The sequence below is a fragment of the Chlamydomonas reinhardtii genome, chromosome 10 (assembly GCF_000002595.2).
Source record: "Chlamydomonas reinhardtii strain CC-503 cw92 mt+ chromosome 10, whole genome shotgun sequence".
Taxonomy (NCBI): Eukaryota; Viridiplantae; Chlorophyta; class Chlorophyceae; order Chlamydomonadales; family Chlamydomonadaceae; genus Chlamydomonas; species Chlamydomonas reinhardtii.
In genome coordinates, this window is record NC_057013.1 from 4,097,703 (window position 1) to 4,116,145 (window position 18,443).

At 71.1% G+C, this 18,443-nt stretch overlaps 1 protein-coding gene across 1 annotated transcript in view; it reads right to left on the bottom strand.

Moving 5' to 3' along the window:
• The window catches only part of CHLRE_10g449750v5 (uncharacterized protein), an 82,983-nt gene that overhangs the window by 3,100 nt on the left and 61,440 nt on the right, over nucleotides 1-18,443 (bottom strand). Inside the window, exons 44-59 of the mRNA XM_043066946.1 lie at nucleotides 12,530-18,329; nucleotides 12,068-12,369; nucleotides 11,650-11,912; nucleotides 8,769-11,537; nucleotides 8,392-8,580; nucleotides 8,167-8,238; nucleotides 5,605-8,010; nucleotides 4,774-5,465; nucleotides 4,318-4,495; nucleotides 3,938-4,047; nucleotides 3,614-3,779; nucleotides 3,248-3,354; nucleotides 2,694-2,970; nucleotides 1,202-2,512; nucleotides 502-947; nucleotides 112-237 (exon numbers count right to left, since the gene is read on the bottom strand). Coding sequence (XP_042920343.1) covers nucleotides 112-237; nucleotides 502-947; nucleotides 1,202-2,512; nucleotides 2,694-2,970; nucleotides 3,248-3,354; nucleotides 3,614-3,779; nucleotides 3,938-4,047; nucleotides 4,318-4,495; nucleotides 4,774-5,465; nucleotides 5,605-8,010; nucleotides 8,167-8,238; nucleotides 8,392-8,580; nucleotides 8,769-11,537; nucleotides 11,650-11,912; nucleotides 12,068-12,369; nucleotides 12,530-18,329 — 15,214 coding nt within the window. The remainder of the gene's footprint in view (nucleotides 1-111; nucleotides 238-501; nucleotides 948-1,201; nucleotides 2,513-2,693; nucleotides 2,971-3,247; nucleotides 3,355-3,613; nucleotides 3,780-3,937; nucleotides 4,048-4,317; nucleotides 4,496-4,773; nucleotides 5,466-5,604; nucleotides 8,011-8,166; nucleotides 8,239-8,391; nucleotides 8,581-8,768; nucleotides 11,538-11,649; nucleotides 11,913-12,067; nucleotides 12,370-12,529; nucleotides 18,330-18,443) is intronic.

Genomic DNA, 18,443 nt, shown 5'->3' on the forward strand with positions numbered 1-18,443 from the left:
ACTAGGTGCAATTACCCTGCTCCTGGGAATGTTTCCACGACTAAGGGGAGGGGGTTTGCCAACTTGAGGCGACGTGTCCAATGAGCCCGGGGCCGTCAGCGCTGCACTCACGTGGCGGACAGAGACTTGAGGTAGGAGGCTGTCCACAGCGAGTCGCGCACCAGCGTGTCCCACTGCACCTCGCCCAGGGCGGCGGGCGGCCGGTAGCGGGCCAGGTAGTCCAGCTGAAGCTCCGGCCTGTGGGGGGCGGGCGCGCGGGTGGGTGGGGGAGGGGTTACATATGCCAGCCCAACGTAAACCAAACAAAGCCAAACTAGCGGAGCACAGGCAGTGGCGACAGTGCAAGCGGGAAGGGCGGAAGCATATGGGGGTCAGGGGCGGTTGTGTTGCACTCTAAGATCTGGGTCGAGCGTGGGCATGGACAGATGCTGCTGCTGGAGCATTGTTGTCGTTGGGGTCACGGGGGAATGTGAGTGGGTGTGTGTTACATGGTGGGCTCACCTGTCAGCCAGTGCGTACATGTCCAGCAGGAACGACTCCCAGCCCGGCAAGGGCACACAGCCCGCACCGCTGCCCACGGTTGAGCCCGCGCCGGACAGCCGCGCGCCGCTTTCCGTGCCGCCGCCAGTGCCAGTGCCACTGCCACCGCTGCCGCCGCCGCTGCTTCCGCCAACCGCCAACAGTTGCGCTGCGGCGGCAGCGCCGCCACTGCCGGACGGCGCCGCCGCAGTCATCGCCGCCGCCGCCGCCTCCATGACGCCGTACCGCTCGTGCAGATTTTGAATCATGCCGTACAGCACCGCCCAGCTGTACTGCATCTCCTCCCAGGAGTAGCCGCCGCGGCCGTTGGCTGCGCGCGCCGCCTCCTCCGCCATGGCCTCCCACTCGCCGCGCGACAGCCCCGCCGGCACCAGGCCCGCCACGTACTCCAGCTGAGCGGCATGGCCCTGCGTGTGTGCATGAGCGTGCGTGTGTGCATGAGCGTGCGTGTGTGCATGAGCGTGTGTGCATGAGCGTGCGTATATGCGAGTGCGTGTGCGTGAGCGTGTGTGCACATGCCGGGTTGCCACGCGAGAGACATGGAAGAAACTAGAGTGCACTGGGCGGGCGTGTTGCCGCACGCCGCTTTTGTGTATGCCTCTCGCACACCCCGACCCTAACCTGGACAGTGTAAATGCGCCTACACGCCTACACAACGTACCTGCTCCTCCAGCAGTCGCCCCACGGCCGCGAACTCTGAGAGGTCCAGGTCCGGCCGCCAGCCCGCCGCCCAGTCCCGCAGCTGGAACCAGGGCTGCGCGCACACCTCGCAGCAGCGCCGCAGCAGAGGGTCCTCCACCAGCACCAGCACCGCCGCATGCAGCGCAGGCGGCGGCGGCGGCGGCTGTGGTTGGGGTTGGGGTGTTGTGGGAGGCGGCTGCGGGGAGCGTGCTGGCGCGGCGCGGGCGCCGTGTGCAGCGGCTGCAGCCTGCGGCGCAGCTGCCGCTCCGGTCGGGGCCGTGTGTGGTGCGGGAGGCTGCAGCTGCACTGCCACCTCGAAGGCGACAGCAGCGGCGAAGCCAACGCCAATGACAGCCGCCGCCAGCGGCGGGCGTGCAGTCCAGTCGGCGGCTGGCATGACAGCGGCTGCTGCTGCTGCAGCGGCTGCCGAGCCGCCTGCGGCGCCTCGCCCGGCCCCGCCGATGGGACGGCGACGCAGCGAGGGCAGCCGCCCACCCACCGCCGGAGTCGCGGCCGCCGCTGCTGCTGCCGCCGCCTCTGCCTCCTGCTGCTGAAGCTGCACGGCTACTGCCGCCGCCGCCTCGCGCGCCGCCGCCACCAGCTCGGCTGCTACAGCTGACGCGGATCGCAGGTCGGGCAGGACGGAGTTGGGCGGCAGCTGCAGGGTGAAGGCGGGCAGGCCCAGGCCCGCCAGTGCCGACTCCAGCATGGGCGGCAGGCGCTGGCCTGCGTCCGCCAGCACCAGCACCAGATCCAGGCCCTGCACCGGCAGTAGCGGCGGCGGCGACTGCTGTGCTTGCTGCGGTTGTTGTTGTTGTTGCTGCGGTTGCTGTTGTTGTTGTTGCTGTGGTTGCTGTTGCTGTTGCTGTGCAAACGGCGAGGGCAGCAAGGCGGGCGGCGGCGCTCGCGCCGCAGCGGGCGGCAGGATTGCCACCGGCGTCACGATGCTGCCGGACGGCCGCGCCAGGCTGCCGCTTCCGCGGCCAGCGGCTGTAGCAGGCGCGGCGGCCGCGACGGCTGTAGCTACAGAGACTGCCCGCCGGGCGGCCTCGTTCAAAGGCGCCGCGCTGGCGCCCAAGCTGCTGCCGACACGCGGCGGCTGCGCTGACACCACACCTGCGCCGGCTGCAGTGGCGCCGCCGCCTGCAGAAGCCGCGGCGCCGGCTTGGCCTGCGGCTGCTGCGCCTGTGCCTGCTCCGGCACCACCGCCGCCGCCGGCCGCGCCCGCCAGCTGCTGCGCCCGGCTGCTGTCCACGCCCATGCGTGTGAGGTACTCGGCCAGCTCCTCAGCCTGTGCGGGCGAGGAGGTGTGTCAGTGTGAGGTGTTTTTGGGGTGAGAGGCCGGGCTGGTCAGCTGGTATCCCGCAATCTGGGTCACCGTACATTTATGCCATGTCACATTCCGGGTGCTGCAAGCTTTGCATTTGGTGTGCATCATCACTCCACAACAACAGCCCCACTGCTGGCCGCACCTGCGCTGGCGCCAGCTGCTGCTGGCCGCCCTCCCAGCCTCCTCCCGCGCCTGCTCCGCCTGCCGCGCCTTCCTCCGGCCCTGCTCCCGCTCCTGCCCGCCTGCCGACCGTCTCCGCCCAGCCAAAGTCCCCGAGGGCCGCCTGCAGCGCCGCCACCAAGTAGCCCATGTCGCGCGGGCTCTGCCGCAGCAGGCTGAAGTGGTCGCCAGGCACGTCAACCACCTGAAGGTCCGTGCACAGGCCCTCCCAGCACACGCCGTGCGCGTACGCCCAGAACCTGCAGCGGTGCGGTGCGGTGCGGCGGCAGCGCGTGTGTGAACGGCAGAACGCAGAAGGCGGTCACAGGAGCGGCAGGTGGGGTTGAAAATACCAGCCCAAACGAACCAAGCCAAAATAGCGGAGTACAGGCCAATGCGACAGTTGCAAGCGATGGTACTTGTGGGAGGGGGCAGGCTCAGGATACAGGCGTGGCCGAGCACTGTGACAATTACGGCATAGACGCAGACGCACAACAGCATGTCAGTAGCCAATCATGAGCCCCTTGCGCCGCGCACCGTGAGTCGTTTACGTAGTCACAGGCGCCGCGCCTGTCAGCCCGGAAGTACAGCACACGCGACTGCAGCAACCGGCCGGAGAAGCGGTGGCGCCGCATGTCAGAGATCTGCATGGGGGCAGAGGGGCAGAGCGGGAGAGGGCAGAGGGTCAGGGGACGCGGCGGGACGGCTGTCAGTGCCGGCGGAGGGTACCTCCGAACACCAGACTTTCCCTAAACGACGCGTACGCTCAAGCACGCATAAAGACCGCCCGAAGCTAACCTCAACCCCATCCCTCGCCACGCAACCCCCCCCCGCACACACACACACACACACACACACACACTTGCACCCCCCCGCGCCCCTATCTACCGCTTACGCCCGCACCTGGCTGCCTTGCTTGACCGCCAGCGCCACGAACTCGACCTGGCGCCGCACCTCCTCCACCGACATGGGGTCATCGCGCATGACGCGCCATATGGGCGCGAAGAACTCGAACTTCTGGGCCAGGCTCATGCCGCGCCACTCGTCGCTCTCGCGCGGGTGCACGATGCTGTGTTCGTGGGGTTGGGTGGGGTGGGGTGAGGGGGAGGGGAGGTGGGGAGGCACGTGTTGTTTGGGGTGCGAGGAGGGGAGAGGAGGGAGAGGGGGTGGTGGGGCTGGATGTGCCTGGGGAGGCCTTGCGCCGTGCGCCCTCGCACCCGCACCCACCTGCTGCCCAGTCCTATGGCGTCCCGCCCCAGTGCACCCAGGATCATCTCCATCAGCTCCAGCGCGTCCGCCTCCGTGCAGTGGGTGGCGTGCGGCTGGGCAGGCCGGACCTGTGGTTGCGGGGGAGGACGGGAGGTATGGGGGCAGAGGTGCGGGGGCAGGGCGGGTGACCGGCGTTGACGGAAGGGACTTAGTCGCGCCACAAGAAGGCCTGATAGGCCAGAGCAGGTCAAGGCGGCCCCCAGTTCAGCTAACACAGGCGCTGCGTCAAACGGGCCCTAGGGGCTGCTGTCACCACCAAGCGCCCCCCACGCCCCACGCGCTGCCCCTGCCCCTGCCGCTTGCCCCACGTACACCCCAGCCGCCGCTGCCTCCCGCACCTGCTCCGGCCTGGGTGTGTCCATGATGACCACCAGCCCCACGTCGTGCCCCCACTCCTCCAGCAGCAGCGCGATGGCCACCGCCACCACGCCGCCGTAGCTGTGCCCGCCCAGCAGGTAGGGGCCGGAGCCGGGCGGCTGCACTGCCAGCATATCCAGCGCGTTGCGCCGGGCCAGGCTGAGCATGAGGTGGGGGTTGGGGTGGAAGTGGGAGTGGGAGTGGGAGTGGGAGTGGGAGCGGTTTGATTGGTGGGTTGGGCATGGGCATGTGGGTGAGGAGTGGGCACAGAGGCACAGAGCCGCAGCAGCCGCAGCCTTGCCCCAATTTGTCGTGCGCTGCCTCTTTGCATCTGTTGTTGCTTGCTGGGCATGGTGACAACCAACACATTGCTTTGGATTTATGAATTTTTCAGCTACCCGGACTCCTCCCCCTCTCCTGCCCTCGTCTCCGCGCACCTGTCAATGTCTAGGTCGTTGTCCTTGTCCAACACGTAGATGGGCTGGTCCGCCCACTGAAGGAAGGCCGAGAAGGAGAAGTACGCCGACTGCGCGTTCGCCACACCGGGCGCCGCAAGGAACAGAGGCCGCGGCGCCGACGGCGGCCGCAGCACCTTGAGGAGGGCAGAGGGGCCGGCGGCGGCGGCGCTGCTACTGCCGGCGGCCTCGGCAGCGTCGGCAGTAGCAGCAGCCTCGCGTGCGGCGGCCCGGCGCGCGTCACGAACCTCCTCCACGCCTTCGCCATCGTCGTCCTCGTCGTCGTCGGTCCCATAATAGCCTCCGTCATCGGCGTCGTGGCCGGGCAGCCGGCGCCGCACCTCGGCGGCTGTAGCACCGCCGCCGCCGCCGCCACCCCGCTGCTGCTGCTGCTGCTGCTGCCCCAGGCGCTGCAGCTGCCCCTCTATGTATCCGACGATGTCGTCCACGGATTGGTAGTCGTACAACAGCGTCACAGGCAGCGACAAGCCGCCGCCGCCGCCGGCTGTAGCACCAGCGCCAGCGTCGCCGGCAGCTGTAGCAGCTGCTGCTGGTGCGCCCGCCGCCAGCGCCTCGCCCAGGCTGCGGCGCAGCTCCATGGCTGCGCGGCTGTCCACACCCGCGGCGATGAGCGGCTCGGAGGGATGCACCGGCCGCCCCACCAGCGCCCGCACCTGACGGAAGGAAAAGGGACACGAGGCAGCACGACACGCAGATAAGGGAATGAGGGGGCCAATTGGCCAAAGGACAGAGCGTGGGCATGTGCGAGGCAGCCACGCATTGCAGGCGGCGCCCCATCCGCATCAAACCCACCTCTGTCATGATGCGACCCGCCAGGTACAGCTGCCGCTCCTCCGGCGACATGGCCAGCAGAGCCCAGTTGCCGCCGTCACCGCCAATGCCGCCGCCGCCGCCGTCAGCTCCCGCAGCCGCATGCTCCGCCGCAGCCGCGTGCTCCGCCTCGCCGGGGTGCAGTGTGGCGGCGGCGGCCCGCGCCACGTCCGCCGCAGCGGCGTCCAGCGGCGCCACCACTGCACCATGCAGCAACAGCCGCAGCGCCGCAGTGGCACCTCCTGCGGCAGCCGCCGTGTGCTGATGTTGCTGTTGCTGCTGCTGCACAGCGGCGGTGGGCATGTGGATGGGCCGCAATGCCGCAGACGCAGCCGCCACATCAGCAGCGCTGGCCTCACACTCCGCCGCAAGCCAGGTGCCGCCACAGCCGCCGCCGCCGCCCCCGCCGCTTGCCCCAGCTTGCTGGCTGGCGCCGGCGCCGCCTACAGCCACGGCGGCTACGGAGGCGAGGTAGCAGGGCCCCAGCCACAGCTCCAGGTCGGCATCTGACGCCGCCAGCGCTGCCGCCTGCATCGCCGCCTCCGCCGCCCGAGGGTCCAGAGCCTCGGTCGAGTGCCGCTGCGGCCGCTGCTGCTGCTGCGGGCTGTCGCCGTCCAGGGCCGCAGCAGCAAAGACGTGGTCGTGAGGCGCTCGGTGACGATGGTTTTCGTCGTCGATGGCGGAGGCGGATGAGGAGAGGTGTAGCGGCCAGGCGTCTGCAGGCAGCAGTGCCCGCAGGAGCGCGGGCAGCTGCGCCGCCTCCGCCGGGGCCCACACCTCATGCTCGGCACCCGAGGCGGCAGGCGCCGCCGCCAGCGCCGCCGCCGCTGAGCCGGGCTGGCTCGGCGGCAGCATCGCCACACGCGCTGTGAGCTGCTGCGAGCCGCCCACCGCCACGCGCAGCTGCATACCGCCGCCACTGCCGCCGCCGCCGCTGCCGGCGCCCGCATGCACACCGCCGCGCGGCGTCATGGGTTGCCCCGCGGCCAAGGCGGAAGCTTGAGCCGGAGCGGCGGCAGCTGGTGGCGACAATGTGACCCGGATCTCCTGTGGGTCCGCGCGGCTGGCAGTTCCACTTCCAGCAGCACCACCAAGCCCGTGCGCCGCCGCTGGCAGCGGCAGCGGCGGCGCCATCATGACGTCCTGCAGCAGGAAGCCGCCGCCGCCGCCGCCGCCGCCGTCCTGCTGGAGCAGCAGCCGCACTGCCGAAGCGGCCGCCGCAAGCACCGCCGCGTTGGTCAGCAGTGGCGGCGCAGCCGCTACTGCCACTGCCGCCGGCTCCACCGCGCTGTCACCGACGTCGGCGGCGGTGCCGTCCCACAGGTAGGCGAGGGAGGGGTGGTCCAGGCGGCCCAGGAGGGTGGTGCGGCGCAGCAGCCCGGCGCTGCCCAGTAGGCCGCCGCCGCCGCGGCGTGCTGCCGAGGGCCGCAACGCCTGCAGGCGTGCGGCGCAAAGCAGCAGCTGCGGCTCCGGGTGGACCCAGTGCCGCCGCACGCTGCTCCAGGTCAGGGCCCCAGCCGCCGCGGGGCCGCCGACACCGCCGATGGCGAGGCCGGTGGTGCTGGAGCCGGCGGCAGCAGCAGACGTGGCGTGAGCTGGCGTGCCGATGAGGGCGTGGGCGTTGGTGCCCTGGGCGCCGAATGAGCTCACGCCCACAATCAGCAGCTCCGGCTCTGCCCCTGCCGCAGCTCCCGCCGCGGCAGCCGCTGCTGAAGCCGCAGCCGCCGGCAGGCCCATAACGCCGCCGCGTGCCACCACCGCCCCACGCCCAGCCGCGCCTCCAAAGGCTGCCAGGGGTTCCTCAACGAGCGGGTTGAGGGAGCGCAAGTTGAAGGCCGGCGGAACCGCGCGCGCCCGCAGCGCCGCCACCGTCTCCGCCAGCTCCACCGCACCCGCCGCCGCCTCCTGATGACCGCCGTAGCCCTTCACTGTCATGACCGCGAACGGCTGCAGCCGCCCTGCACCCTGCCCTGCACCGCCGGCGCCCGCCGCTCCGCCCGGTGCTGAAATGCCAGCCCCGGTGCTGGTGCCGCTCTTGCCGAACACGGCGGCGGCGGCGCCCAACTCGATGGGGTCGCCCAGCGGCGTGCCGTTGGCGTGGAGCTGCAGGCCCGCCACAGCGGAGGCGGCGAGCCCGGCGGCCGCCAGCGCCGCCGCCAGCAGCGCCTGCTGCGAGGGGCCGTGCGGCGCCGTGAGGCCGCTGGCCTTGCCGTTCGTGTTGACCGCGCTGCCCACCAGCACCGCCAAGGGCGCGGGCGCCGCTGTCGCAGACGAGAAGGTGGCGGCGGCGCCGGCAGCGCGGCCAGGGGCGCGGCGGCGCTCGGCTCGGAGCCACAGCGCGCGGCAGGCCTCGCCACGGCCGTAGCCGTCCGCTGCCGCGTCCATCACCTGTAGCCCGTGCACATGGAGCTCAGGTTTCGAATCGATTTGTGACAGCAAGGACAGATGAAAGGCACCAGTTCGCGGGCCCTACACACAAAGCGGTGCGTTTGCTGGTGTTGCTGGCGTGCACACTGCGTATGCCGCCGCCGCCGCCGCACCTACCTTGCTGCGACCGTCTGCCGCCAGCAGCCCCGCCGCCGCCACCATCAGTGTGGACTGCGGCACTAGGTTGAGCTGCGCGCGGACGCATTGAGGGGGCGATATACAAGATGCGGAGGTTGGAAAGGTGGGCATGTATGGGGCACACGTACCGTACACGTCAACGCACGTACCGTCTTCAGCTGAGCTCCACCCTACCCCCCTAGCGCACCGTCGCCACAGGCGCACCTGCACGCCAGCTGCAATGGCCTCGCCGCACTCTCCTGACCTCAACGCCACCGCCGCCAGGTGTGCCGCCACTAGGGAGGCCGAGCAGGCGGTGTCGACTGAGGCCGAGGGGCCGCGCAGGCCAAAGGTGTAGGAAACCCGGCCTGAGGCCACGGCAGCCGAGGCCGCCGTGAAGGCGTACGGCCCGATCTGCGGGGGTGGGTGCGCACGCAGCAGGTTCCGTGTGCCAGATAAAGGCCCGAGTGCTTCGGACTTCGGGCACCAACGCAGTACAATGCGGTCCTAACCTCTGCAACCCCTGCAGGTGCATACCGGCACGCAAGCAACGAGTCGCAAGGCGCCAAAGTCGGCAAGATTTTCTCGCCACACGCACGAACCTGCACGCCGTGCCGCTGAGCAAGGGCTTCATAGTCGCCTGAGCCGATGCCCACATACACGCCCACGTCCGCCCCTCCTGCACCCGCCGCTCCTGACGGCGCCGCCGCCGCCGCCGCCTGTTGCTGCGGCCTGGCCTCAAGCACCGCGGCTAGCAGCATGCGCTGCTGCGGGTCCATGAGCGCCGCCTCCGCCGGACTGATGCCGAAGGCGGCGGCGTCAAACAGGTCCACGCCGGGCAGGAAGGCGCCGAACTGCGGCGGCAGCGCACCGCCTGCGGCGCCTGCCGGCAGCTGCAGCACTCGCGGGTCCGCGGCGTCCCAGCGCGACAGCGGCACCGGACTGACCGCGTCACCGCTGCAAGTGGCACTGCTGCTACTGCCAGCGCCCGCCGGCTGTAGCAGCGACCAGGGCAGGGCGGACATGCCGACGATGCTGACCACCGTGGAGGCTGTTGCGGAGACCGCGCCACCCCTCAGCCGGCTTTGCCTCCTCAGACCACCACCCATGGCCGCATATCCGGCTCCCGCATCCTGCTGCTGCTGCTGCTGCCGCAGGCGCTCCGCGATGTGGTCCGCCACGGCGGCGATTGTGGGGAAGTCGAACACCAGTGTGGGCGGCAGGCTGATCGCCAGAGAGGACTGGAGCCCGCTGTGCAGCTCCGCCGCAGCCAGGCTGTCCAGGCCGGACGACATGAGCGGCGCGTCATCGGCAACGTCGCCACCACCCAGCGCCGCCGTCACCGCCTCCCGCACCACGCGCCGTATGTGGGCGGTGTCCACGGACGCGGCTGCGGCGCCCGTAGGGGCCAGTACTGCCGCTGTGGCCGCGTCGGTGGCGCCGCCATGGCTGCCACTGATGCCGGCAGTGTTGGCGGTGAGTGGATGCGCGGCAATGGCCGCGCTGCGCAAACGCACGCCGTTGAGCTTCCACAGGGTTTGGGAGATAGCGGCCGCCGGGCTGACTGCGGGTCCCCCGTGGCCGGTGTTGTCGGCGGTGGCTGCCGCCAAGCAGCCGCTGAGACGCAGGTCGGTTGACGGCGCAGCGGCAGCCGACGCCGCCGAGGCGACAGCGCTTGCGTGCAGGCGGCCTGCGCCGTCAGCTGCCGTTGCTGCTGCAGGCAGGTGCACACAGTCGATGTGCGACACGACCTGAATGCGACCGCCGCTCGGCCCTTCGGCGTCACCGCTGCGGCCCTGCGACACCACCAGCACAGCCTGCAGCTGCAGCGACGCCTCCAGGCCACACGGCGACCCGAACACACCGCCCACACCGCCGCCACCACCCGCAGCAGATGCGCCGCTGCCACGAGCCGCCGCCGCCGCCGACAACGACGATGACGATGACGACAGCACTTCGGGCGCAATGCCGCATGTGGCGGCTGCTGCGGGCGCTGCCAGGCCAAGCTGCTGCGGCAGTGGCAGGTGCAGGGCGCGCGCGAGAGCCGCGAGCACGTCTGTGCTGTCTGCTGGCGGTGGCGCGCTGGCAGCAAGAGTGGAGCCTGGGCCGCAATGCAGCAGGCGGGTGAAGGATGCCGAGACGTGCCGTTGCGCTGACTCAGCCGCCACCGCCCCCTCACTGCTCTCTTCTTCCTCCTCCTCGTCGACCCTGTCCTCGTGCTCCTCCTGATAACGCCGCACCGTCACCACCTCCAGAGTGCCGCTTGCGGGCCGGACCACGCACACCAGCTGCTGCGGCTGGCGCTGCTCCACCGCCGCCGTGCCGCCCTCGCCACCACCCAAGAGGCCGAAGACGTCAACGGGCGAGTGAAACGTGACGTGGCTCAGCGCCAGCAGCAGACCGCAGCCGCCAGCAGCAACGTCCACGCTGCCCCTGCCGCTGCCGCTGCCCCCAGCAGCAGCGAAAGCCGCCACCGCCGCTTCCTCCTCCACGCCGCCGACAGCCGTGCTGTGGTGCAGCTGCCGCAAGGCCGCGGCACAAACCTCCAACAGGAAGCCTGTGGGCAGCAGAGCAGACGCCCTGCCGCGCGGTGTGGTCAGCGTCAGGCCGCCAGAAAGGACTGAGGCCAGCGCCGGCTGCCGCAGGTCAACCTCGAACACGGCCGCTGCTCCTGCTGCTGGGGTCCCAGGGACCCGAGAGGAGAAGGAGAAGGCAGCGGCGGCTGACAGCAGCAGGCTGGCCGGCGGCACCACCCACACGCGGCGGCGTCGCCAGTGCAGCGGCCCGCTGGGGGAGGTGGCACTCCGTACTCCGCCATTGCTGGTGTCGCGCTGCAGCAGCACGTGTGCGTTGGTGCCCTGGAAGGCGAAGGCGCTCACACCGGTCACCGCCGCCTCCGGCTCCGTGTCGGCCCCGCCGCCGCTTGCTGCTGCGGCTGCGGGCGCCGACTGCCTGGGCAACAACCACCTGCCGCTACCTCCCCCTGCATCGCTGCTGATGTCGCCGTCCCCGCCGCCACCGTCGCCGTAGCCTAGCGCGGCGGCGACGTAGGGGCTGACGCACAACAGGTGCAGCAGCGAGTCCGCGGCCGCCGCACCCAGCCCCGCCAAGCCATGCGCGATGCCCATGACGCCCGACGCCGCCTCCGTGTGGCCGAGTTTGGATTTGACCGCGGCCAGGCTGAGAGGCAGCGTCTGCGTTTGTGGCGCCGCCTGAGATGGTGCGTGCGCTGTGATGGTGGTGGTGGTGCCCTTGGTGGCCATGGACGCAGCCGGCGGGGGCCGGAGCACCGCCGCCAAGGCGCCCAGCTCGATCGGGTCTCCCAGCGGCGTGCCGGTGCCGTGGAGCTGAGAGGTGCTGACGTGCGAGGCCTGCAAACGACAGCAAGGAATTCGAGTTGAGCAAAGTTGCGTTTTCGTTTGCTGTGTCAGGATATACGGGAAAGGTAAACCAAAGAGAGTCCGCGAGAGGCGGAGGGCTCACCTGCAGACCCGCTGCCGCCAGCGCCGCCCGCAGCACCGCCTGCTGTGCAGGGCCGTTGGGCGCGGTGAGGCTGCTGCTCCGGCCGTCCTGGTTCACCGCGGATGTGCGCATGACCGCCAGGCACGGCTGCGCCTGCTGAGGCGCCTGCTGGGAGTCGCCGCTCGTCAGGACGCTCAGGGCCAGCGCACCCACCGCCTCGCCGCGCACGTAGCCGTCGGCTGTGGCGTCCAGTGTCTTGCAGCGGCCGTCGGGCGACAGCATGCCTGCATTGCGGGTCGCGCAAGCAATATAATGTAAGCGATCCTGTCATCCTGGGATGCGTTTTGTGACTGCTTACATATAAAGCCAGCCCATCAGCCTGTTGTTACATTCACACGCCGCCATGTGTGCATAAGCGATGTCAGCGCTGGACACGCACCTGCTTTTTGGAACATCGCAGTCGGCTCCGGGCTGAGCAGGACACCCACGCCGGAAGCCAGGGCCGCCAGCGGGGCCCGCCGCCGCGCCGCACCGCGACCTCCGCCTGCACCTGCACCTCCACCCGCTGCCTGCAGCAGCGCCTCCTGCAGCGCCCAGTGCGTCGCCACCAGGCTGCTGCTGCAGGCCGTGTCCACAGACACCGAGGGCCCGGTGAAGCCGTACAAATACGACAGCCGGCCCGAGGCCACGGACAGCGCGCCGCCGGTGGCGCCGTACGCCGAGGCGCCCACGCCCGCGCGCCTGCACGAAGAAGGTGGGCATGGTGGGGGCGGGGTCAGTGGCTGGGGCACGAACTTTAGCGCTATTCCGCAACAGTCTTAGGCCAAAGTGTCCGCATGAGGCAAGGTGGCTACGGTCTTGGTGGCTGCCCGCGCGTAACCCTGCCGCCGCAAGCACGCACCTGCAGACCCAGTTGGTGTACTCGGCGCTAGCAATGCCAATGGCCACCGCCACTTCCAGGCCCGCAGCCGGCAGCGCCCTGCCGCTGCCCCCGCCTCCGCCTGCACCGTTGCCCGGCCCTGCCGCCGATGCTACAGCCTGGCAAACGGCCTCGTGCGCAACGTGCATGAGCAGCCGTTGCTGCGGGTCCATGAGCGCCGCCTCGGGCGCGCTGATGCCGAACGCGGCGGCGTCGAAGAGGTCGATAGCCGGTAGCCACGCGCCGAACCGCGCGGGCGGGACCCCACTGCTGCTGCTACTGCCCGCAGCCCACAGGCGGTCGATGTCCCAGCGGGAGAGCGGCACAGGCGTGATGGCGTCCACGACTGTCAGGGACGTGGCCGCACCGCCAGGGCTGCGACTGGAGATGCCTGTGATGCCCACCACGGCGGACGAAGCCGCTGCGCGGTGCAGGGCCGGTGAAGCCGCTGGTGCTAACGTCAGCGGCAGCAGAGCGCCGCCGCCGCCGGCTGTGGCCGCCGCGGTCAGGGCCGCGTCATCTTGCGCCGCATCCTCTTTGACCAGCTGTGCGGCGATGAACTCTGTGATGGCTGCGGGCGTGGGGTAGTCGAACACGAGCGTGCCGGGCAGCTGCAGCCCCAGCCGCGCCTCCAGTGCGTTGCGCAGCTCCACCGCCCCCAGGCTGTCCAGGCCGCCGGACCCCATCAGGGGCGCGTCGGGTGACAGGTCGCCCGCTCCATTGCCACCGCCCACCACTCCCCGAATGCACTCATCCACCGCCGCCGCAATCTGCTGGCGGGAGCCCATGCCGCCACTTCCGCGGCCTGCGCGGGCGGACGGCGACGCCGATGCCGCCAGCGCCTGTGCACCTGCTGCAGCTCCTCCCTCCATGCTGCTGCTGCTGCTGCTGCTGCTCACGCCCGTGACATCGGCCATGTGTGAGAACAAGTGCGGGATGGATTGGCCCTTCCGCCCGAAGCCGCCCAGGAGCGCGGGCCAGTTGAAAGGCACCGCGGCGACCACGCCTGGTGGCGCAGGCGGCGGCAGCAGCGGCGGCACAGCAGCGGGTCCGCCGGACAGCGCGCCAATGACGGCCTCGAGTGCCGCCAGGCCCTGCTGGGGCTGGATCAGAGACATGCCCATGCGCTCCACGCGGGCAGCCGTCTGCGAGTCCGCGGCCGCCATGCCGCCGCCGGCCCACGCGCCCCACTGCACTGACGCGTAGGGTACGCCGCGCGACGTCATGGCCGCGGCCGCGGCGTCCAGGCCCGCATTGGCAGCCGCGTAGTTGGCCTGGCCCGGAGAGCCCAGCAGAGACGCCACAGATGAGAACAGCACGTGTGCGGCTGCTGGCTGCAGGGATGCCACCAGGCTTGCCAGACGTGCGGCGGCGCTGGACTTGGCTGACACCACATGTCGCAGCGCCGCCAGCGTCTGCGAGGCGAAGGTGGCATCCGCAAGCACTCCGCCCGCATGGATGACGGCGCTGATGCCATCGCCACCGCTCGCTGCAGCTGCCACCGCCGCGGCCAGATCGCTGCGCGTGGAGGCGTCGGCTGCAAACACCGTGACCGCTGCGTCCCGCGTGGCGGCAGCATGCAGGGCCGAGGCGTCCGCTGCAGCGGCTGCAGGCGCGGCCGTCCTGCCGGTGCGGCCCAACAGCACCAGTCTCTTGACACCCGCCTCCGCCGCGAGCCACTTGGTCACGAGCACACCCAGCGTGCCAGTGCCACCCAGCACCATGACAGTGCCGCCGGCTGTCGATAGGGCTGAGCGGCTGAGGTCCCCAGCGGCGGAGGCTGCAGCGCCGTGTGCTAAGGGCCCCGCCGCTGCCGACACCACCACCTTGCCCACGTGGCGCGCCTGAGACATCTGACGCAGCGCCGCCGCAACCGAGGACAGAGAGTGCACGGCCGCAGGCAGAGGGCGCAGAGAGCCAGACGCAAGGCCGGCAGACACAGCGCTTAGGCCCGCGTGCAGCACCGCAGCAGGCATGAAGTCCACCGCGAGCAGGCCGTAGCGCACGTCCGGACGCTCGACCGACACACGCGCAGCCGACCAGATGTCGCGCTTGCCGATCTCCACCCACCGACCGCCGCGAGACACGGCAGACAGGCTCGCGCCCACCATGCCCGGGCTGGTCAGACTGTTCAGCACCACACACACGCCGCGGCCGCCCGTGGCCGTCACCACCTCCTCCGCGAAGCTCAGGTCGCGACTGTTGGCCACATGGCGAATGTCCTGCCGCCGCAGCAGTGCGCGCTTGGCCGGGCTGCCCGCCGTCGCAACCACCTCCGCACCCAGCGCCGCGGCCACCTGCGCGGCCGCCAGGCCCACGCCGCCTGCCGCAGCAGGCAGCAGCAGAGACTCTCCGCGGCACAGCGCCGCCGCCTGACGAAGCGCTGCCTCCACGGTCACAAACACGGTGGGAGTGGTGGCTGCCTGCTCGAAGCTGAGCGTGGGCGGCATGGGCACCAGCGTCTGCGCGCTGGCGAGCACGTGCGAGCCCAGGCTGCCTGTGGCGAGGCCGAAGACCGCCCGGCCAGGGAGCGGGGCTGTGGGTGCGGCTGCCACGTCTGCGCCGGCTGACACAACCACACCAGCGCAATCACTGCCGGGCGCTCCGGGGTCTCCCGGGTACATGCCCAGCACGTTGAGCACATCCCTGAAGTTGATGCCGACAGCATGCACCCGCAGCAGCACGGTGCCAGGGCCGCACGCGGGCAGGCCGCCGGCTGTGTTGCCGTCCGCTGCCGTCACAGGCACCAGCGGCACAGGCTTCAGGCTGTTGAGCGAGCCCTTGGGCAGCGGCAGCAGCTGGAAGGGCGGCGGCGGCGCGGAGGCCGCTGCAGCCGACGGCACAAGCACAGCCCTGCTGACAGCACCCGCGGCGGCTGAGGGGCCGTAGCCATCCGGCGCCTCTGTTGCAGCCGCTTGCTGCAGATGCGCACTCACGCGGAATGTGGCGGCGGCGCCACCAACGGCCATCCTGTTTGCGAAAATGGGCTCGCCGCCTTCAGCGTGCGCAGTGAGGGAGATGGCGCGTGCTGCTGGGTGCTCGGCGTTGAAGGTGCGGAGCATGCCGCCCAGGCCTGTGAGTGCCGCCACAGCATCAAGACCCGAGGCATTGTGTGTTGCCGCCACCGGCAGCTGCAGCTGTGCTGCACCCGAGACACCCGCGCCCGCCAGTTGCTGCATCGCAGCCAGCGCGTTTGCGGCGGCGGCGGCGGCTGCAGGGGCGGCGGCGCTGCTTGTGAGGACGTAGCTTTCGGCAGCATCCCCCGCTTGTGCCTGCTCGTGCAGCACTTCGTCCTCACAGGGGTCTGAAACCAGCCAGGCCACATCCGTCAGAATCTGCCCAGCCGGCTGCGTGCCATCAATACCCCCTGCCCTGCCGGCTCCCGCCCGGCCCCTTGTGGCTGCGCCAGCGCTGCCGCTGGCGCCTCCGCCCAGCGTGATGGGGCGGGTGGTGAGGTTGTGCAGCGAGCACACCACGGCGCCGTCCTCGTCGAGAAGCGTGTGGTTGCGGTGCAGCTCCGCGGGGGCAGCAGCGGCCGCTGCAGCCCCTGCCGACGCCGAGGGCGCTGCCGCCGCCTCGGCACTGCCCCAGAGCGGCGCGTTGTCGGCCCGCTGCTTCAGAGAGACTGTGAACGCGTCCAACGCATACGGCACGAACGTGTGGCCACCCCCACTGCCACCGCTGCCGCTACTTCCGGCTGTAGTAGGCAGCGCGGCACCGAGCTGTAGCAATCCGTCCAGCGCGGCCACGTGTAGGAAGTAGCCGCCGGTCACATGCGCGTCGCCGCCGCCAGCTGCAGCAGCCGTGGCCGCCGGCCGCGGCGACAGGCGGCCTGCTGCAGCCGCCGCCGTTGCACCGTTGGCCGCACCGCCGGCCCCCGATGCAGAGGTAGCGGTGGCGGTGGCGGTAGTGTGCACGGATTGCAGGGCCCGGAAAGCGGGGCCGTACTGCAGCCCGGCGGCGTGCAGCGCGCTGTACAGGCCACGTGCGGCCAGCGGCTCGGGGCAGCGGGCGCGCAGCGCGTCCGAAGACAGTGGCGACCGTCGTGCAACAGACGGCTGCGACAGGGGCTGCGGCTGCGTCTGCTGGCCGCCCTCCCCAGCGGCGCTCGCTGCGGTCGCTATGGGTTGCCATGAGGCAGCGCCCTTGCCGGTGGTGGCCGCACCCATGGTGGGCAGCAGCGCGACGGCCGCCGTCATGTGCACCGTCATTGCGCTGTTGCCACCGCTTCCACTGCTGCCGCTGCCGGCACTGCTGCCGCCGCCGCGCGACAGGATGCGCACTTCTCCAGTGTCCGTGTTCAGCTGAGCCACAAGCTCCCGTGGCTGCCGTGGCTGCGACCGCACCGGCTCTCCGTCACTGCTGTCGGGCGCCGGCAGCACGCACGGCGCCAGGAAGCGCACACCCGTCAGCACCAGCGACGCCACCGCCGCCGTCGTCCCCTCGACGGCACCCGCTGCGGCGGCAGTAGCACCTGCAAAGGCCGAGGGCGCGGCCGCCACTGCGGCTGCTACAGCCATCTCCAGGTAGCCGGCCCCGGGGAACAGCGGCTGCCCGGCCACCACGTGGTCGCACAGGTACGACACGGCCGCCGTACAGCACGGCGCCAGCGGCAGCACCAGCTCCACCACCGGCGAGCCCGCAGCAGCTGTAGCAGCTGCAGCCGGCGGCGGCAGCCAAGCCGGCTGTAGCACGCGGTGCACCAGCGGGTGGCCGAGCGGCAGCGGCACCAGTCGCGCGAAGTCGAGCGGTCGCCACTGCTGTGGCTGCTGCATGAGCCCTGGCGCCTCCGCCTCCGCCCCAGGCACAGTTGCAACCGCCTGTCCCGCGCTGCTGCTGCCGCCTAGCAGCCGCACCACGGCATGCGCGTTGACGCCGCTCATGCCGAAGGAGCTGGTGCCGGCAAACAGCTCCGACTCGTCTGCCAGGTCCAGGTCAGGCGACGGGGCCGGCCCGATAGGCAGGCGGATCGCCGCGCCGCCGCCAGCGCCGCCGCCAGCGCCCTCCAGCGTGGAGGCCACGTGCGGGTTGATGTTGCGGTACCGCAGCGGTGGCGCGGCGCGCTGCGTCAGCGCCGCCACCGCCTGCAGAAGACCCGCCAGGCCGGCAGTGCCCTCCAGGTGGCCTGTCAGGCTCTTCACCGCGCCCAGCGTCACCAGCTGCCGCTGCACTGCCGCAGTAGGAGCAGTGGCGCTGCTGCTGCCGCTGCTGCTGCCGCCCCGGGCGCTGGCAGCCAGCTGCAGGGCCTTGCGCAGCGCGTTGCTCTCAATGGGGTCGCCCAGCGGCGTGCCGGTGCCGTGTGTGGCCACGAAGGACAGCGCGTCGGCGCCCGCCGCCGCCAGCGCGGCCGCCACGAGCGCAGCCTGGCTGGGCCCGTGCGGAGCCGTCAGCCCGCTGCTGCGGCCGTCCTGGTTCACCGCAGACCCAGCCAGCACCGCCAGCGGTCCCATCGCCCTCGCCCGGCCGACATCGGCTGTAGCTGCCACCGGCGCGCCGCCAGCGGCACTGCCGGCTGTAGCATCCAGGGCCTCTAGCAGCAGCGCTGTAAAGCCCTCACCGCGGCCGTAGCCGTCAGCCTCGGCGCCAAAGGCCTTGCAGCGGCCGTCGGGCGACAGCGCGGCGACGCGGGTCATGGCGGCGGAGGCGCCGCGCGGCAGCAGCATGGCGTTGACGCCGGCGGCCAGCGCGGCGGGCGCGGACTCGCCGGCGCGGAGCGAGGCCGCCGCCAGGTGCGCCGCCACCAGCGATGAGGAGCAGGCGGTGTTGGTGGGCACGCAAGGGCCTGTGGGCAGGGTATGGATGAATGCGTGTCGGTAGCTTGGGTCGGCAGTGTGAAGATGAGCTAGCCTCGTCACAACTCTCTGTCTGTGGTACCGTGAGCACAACGGCCCTCGCA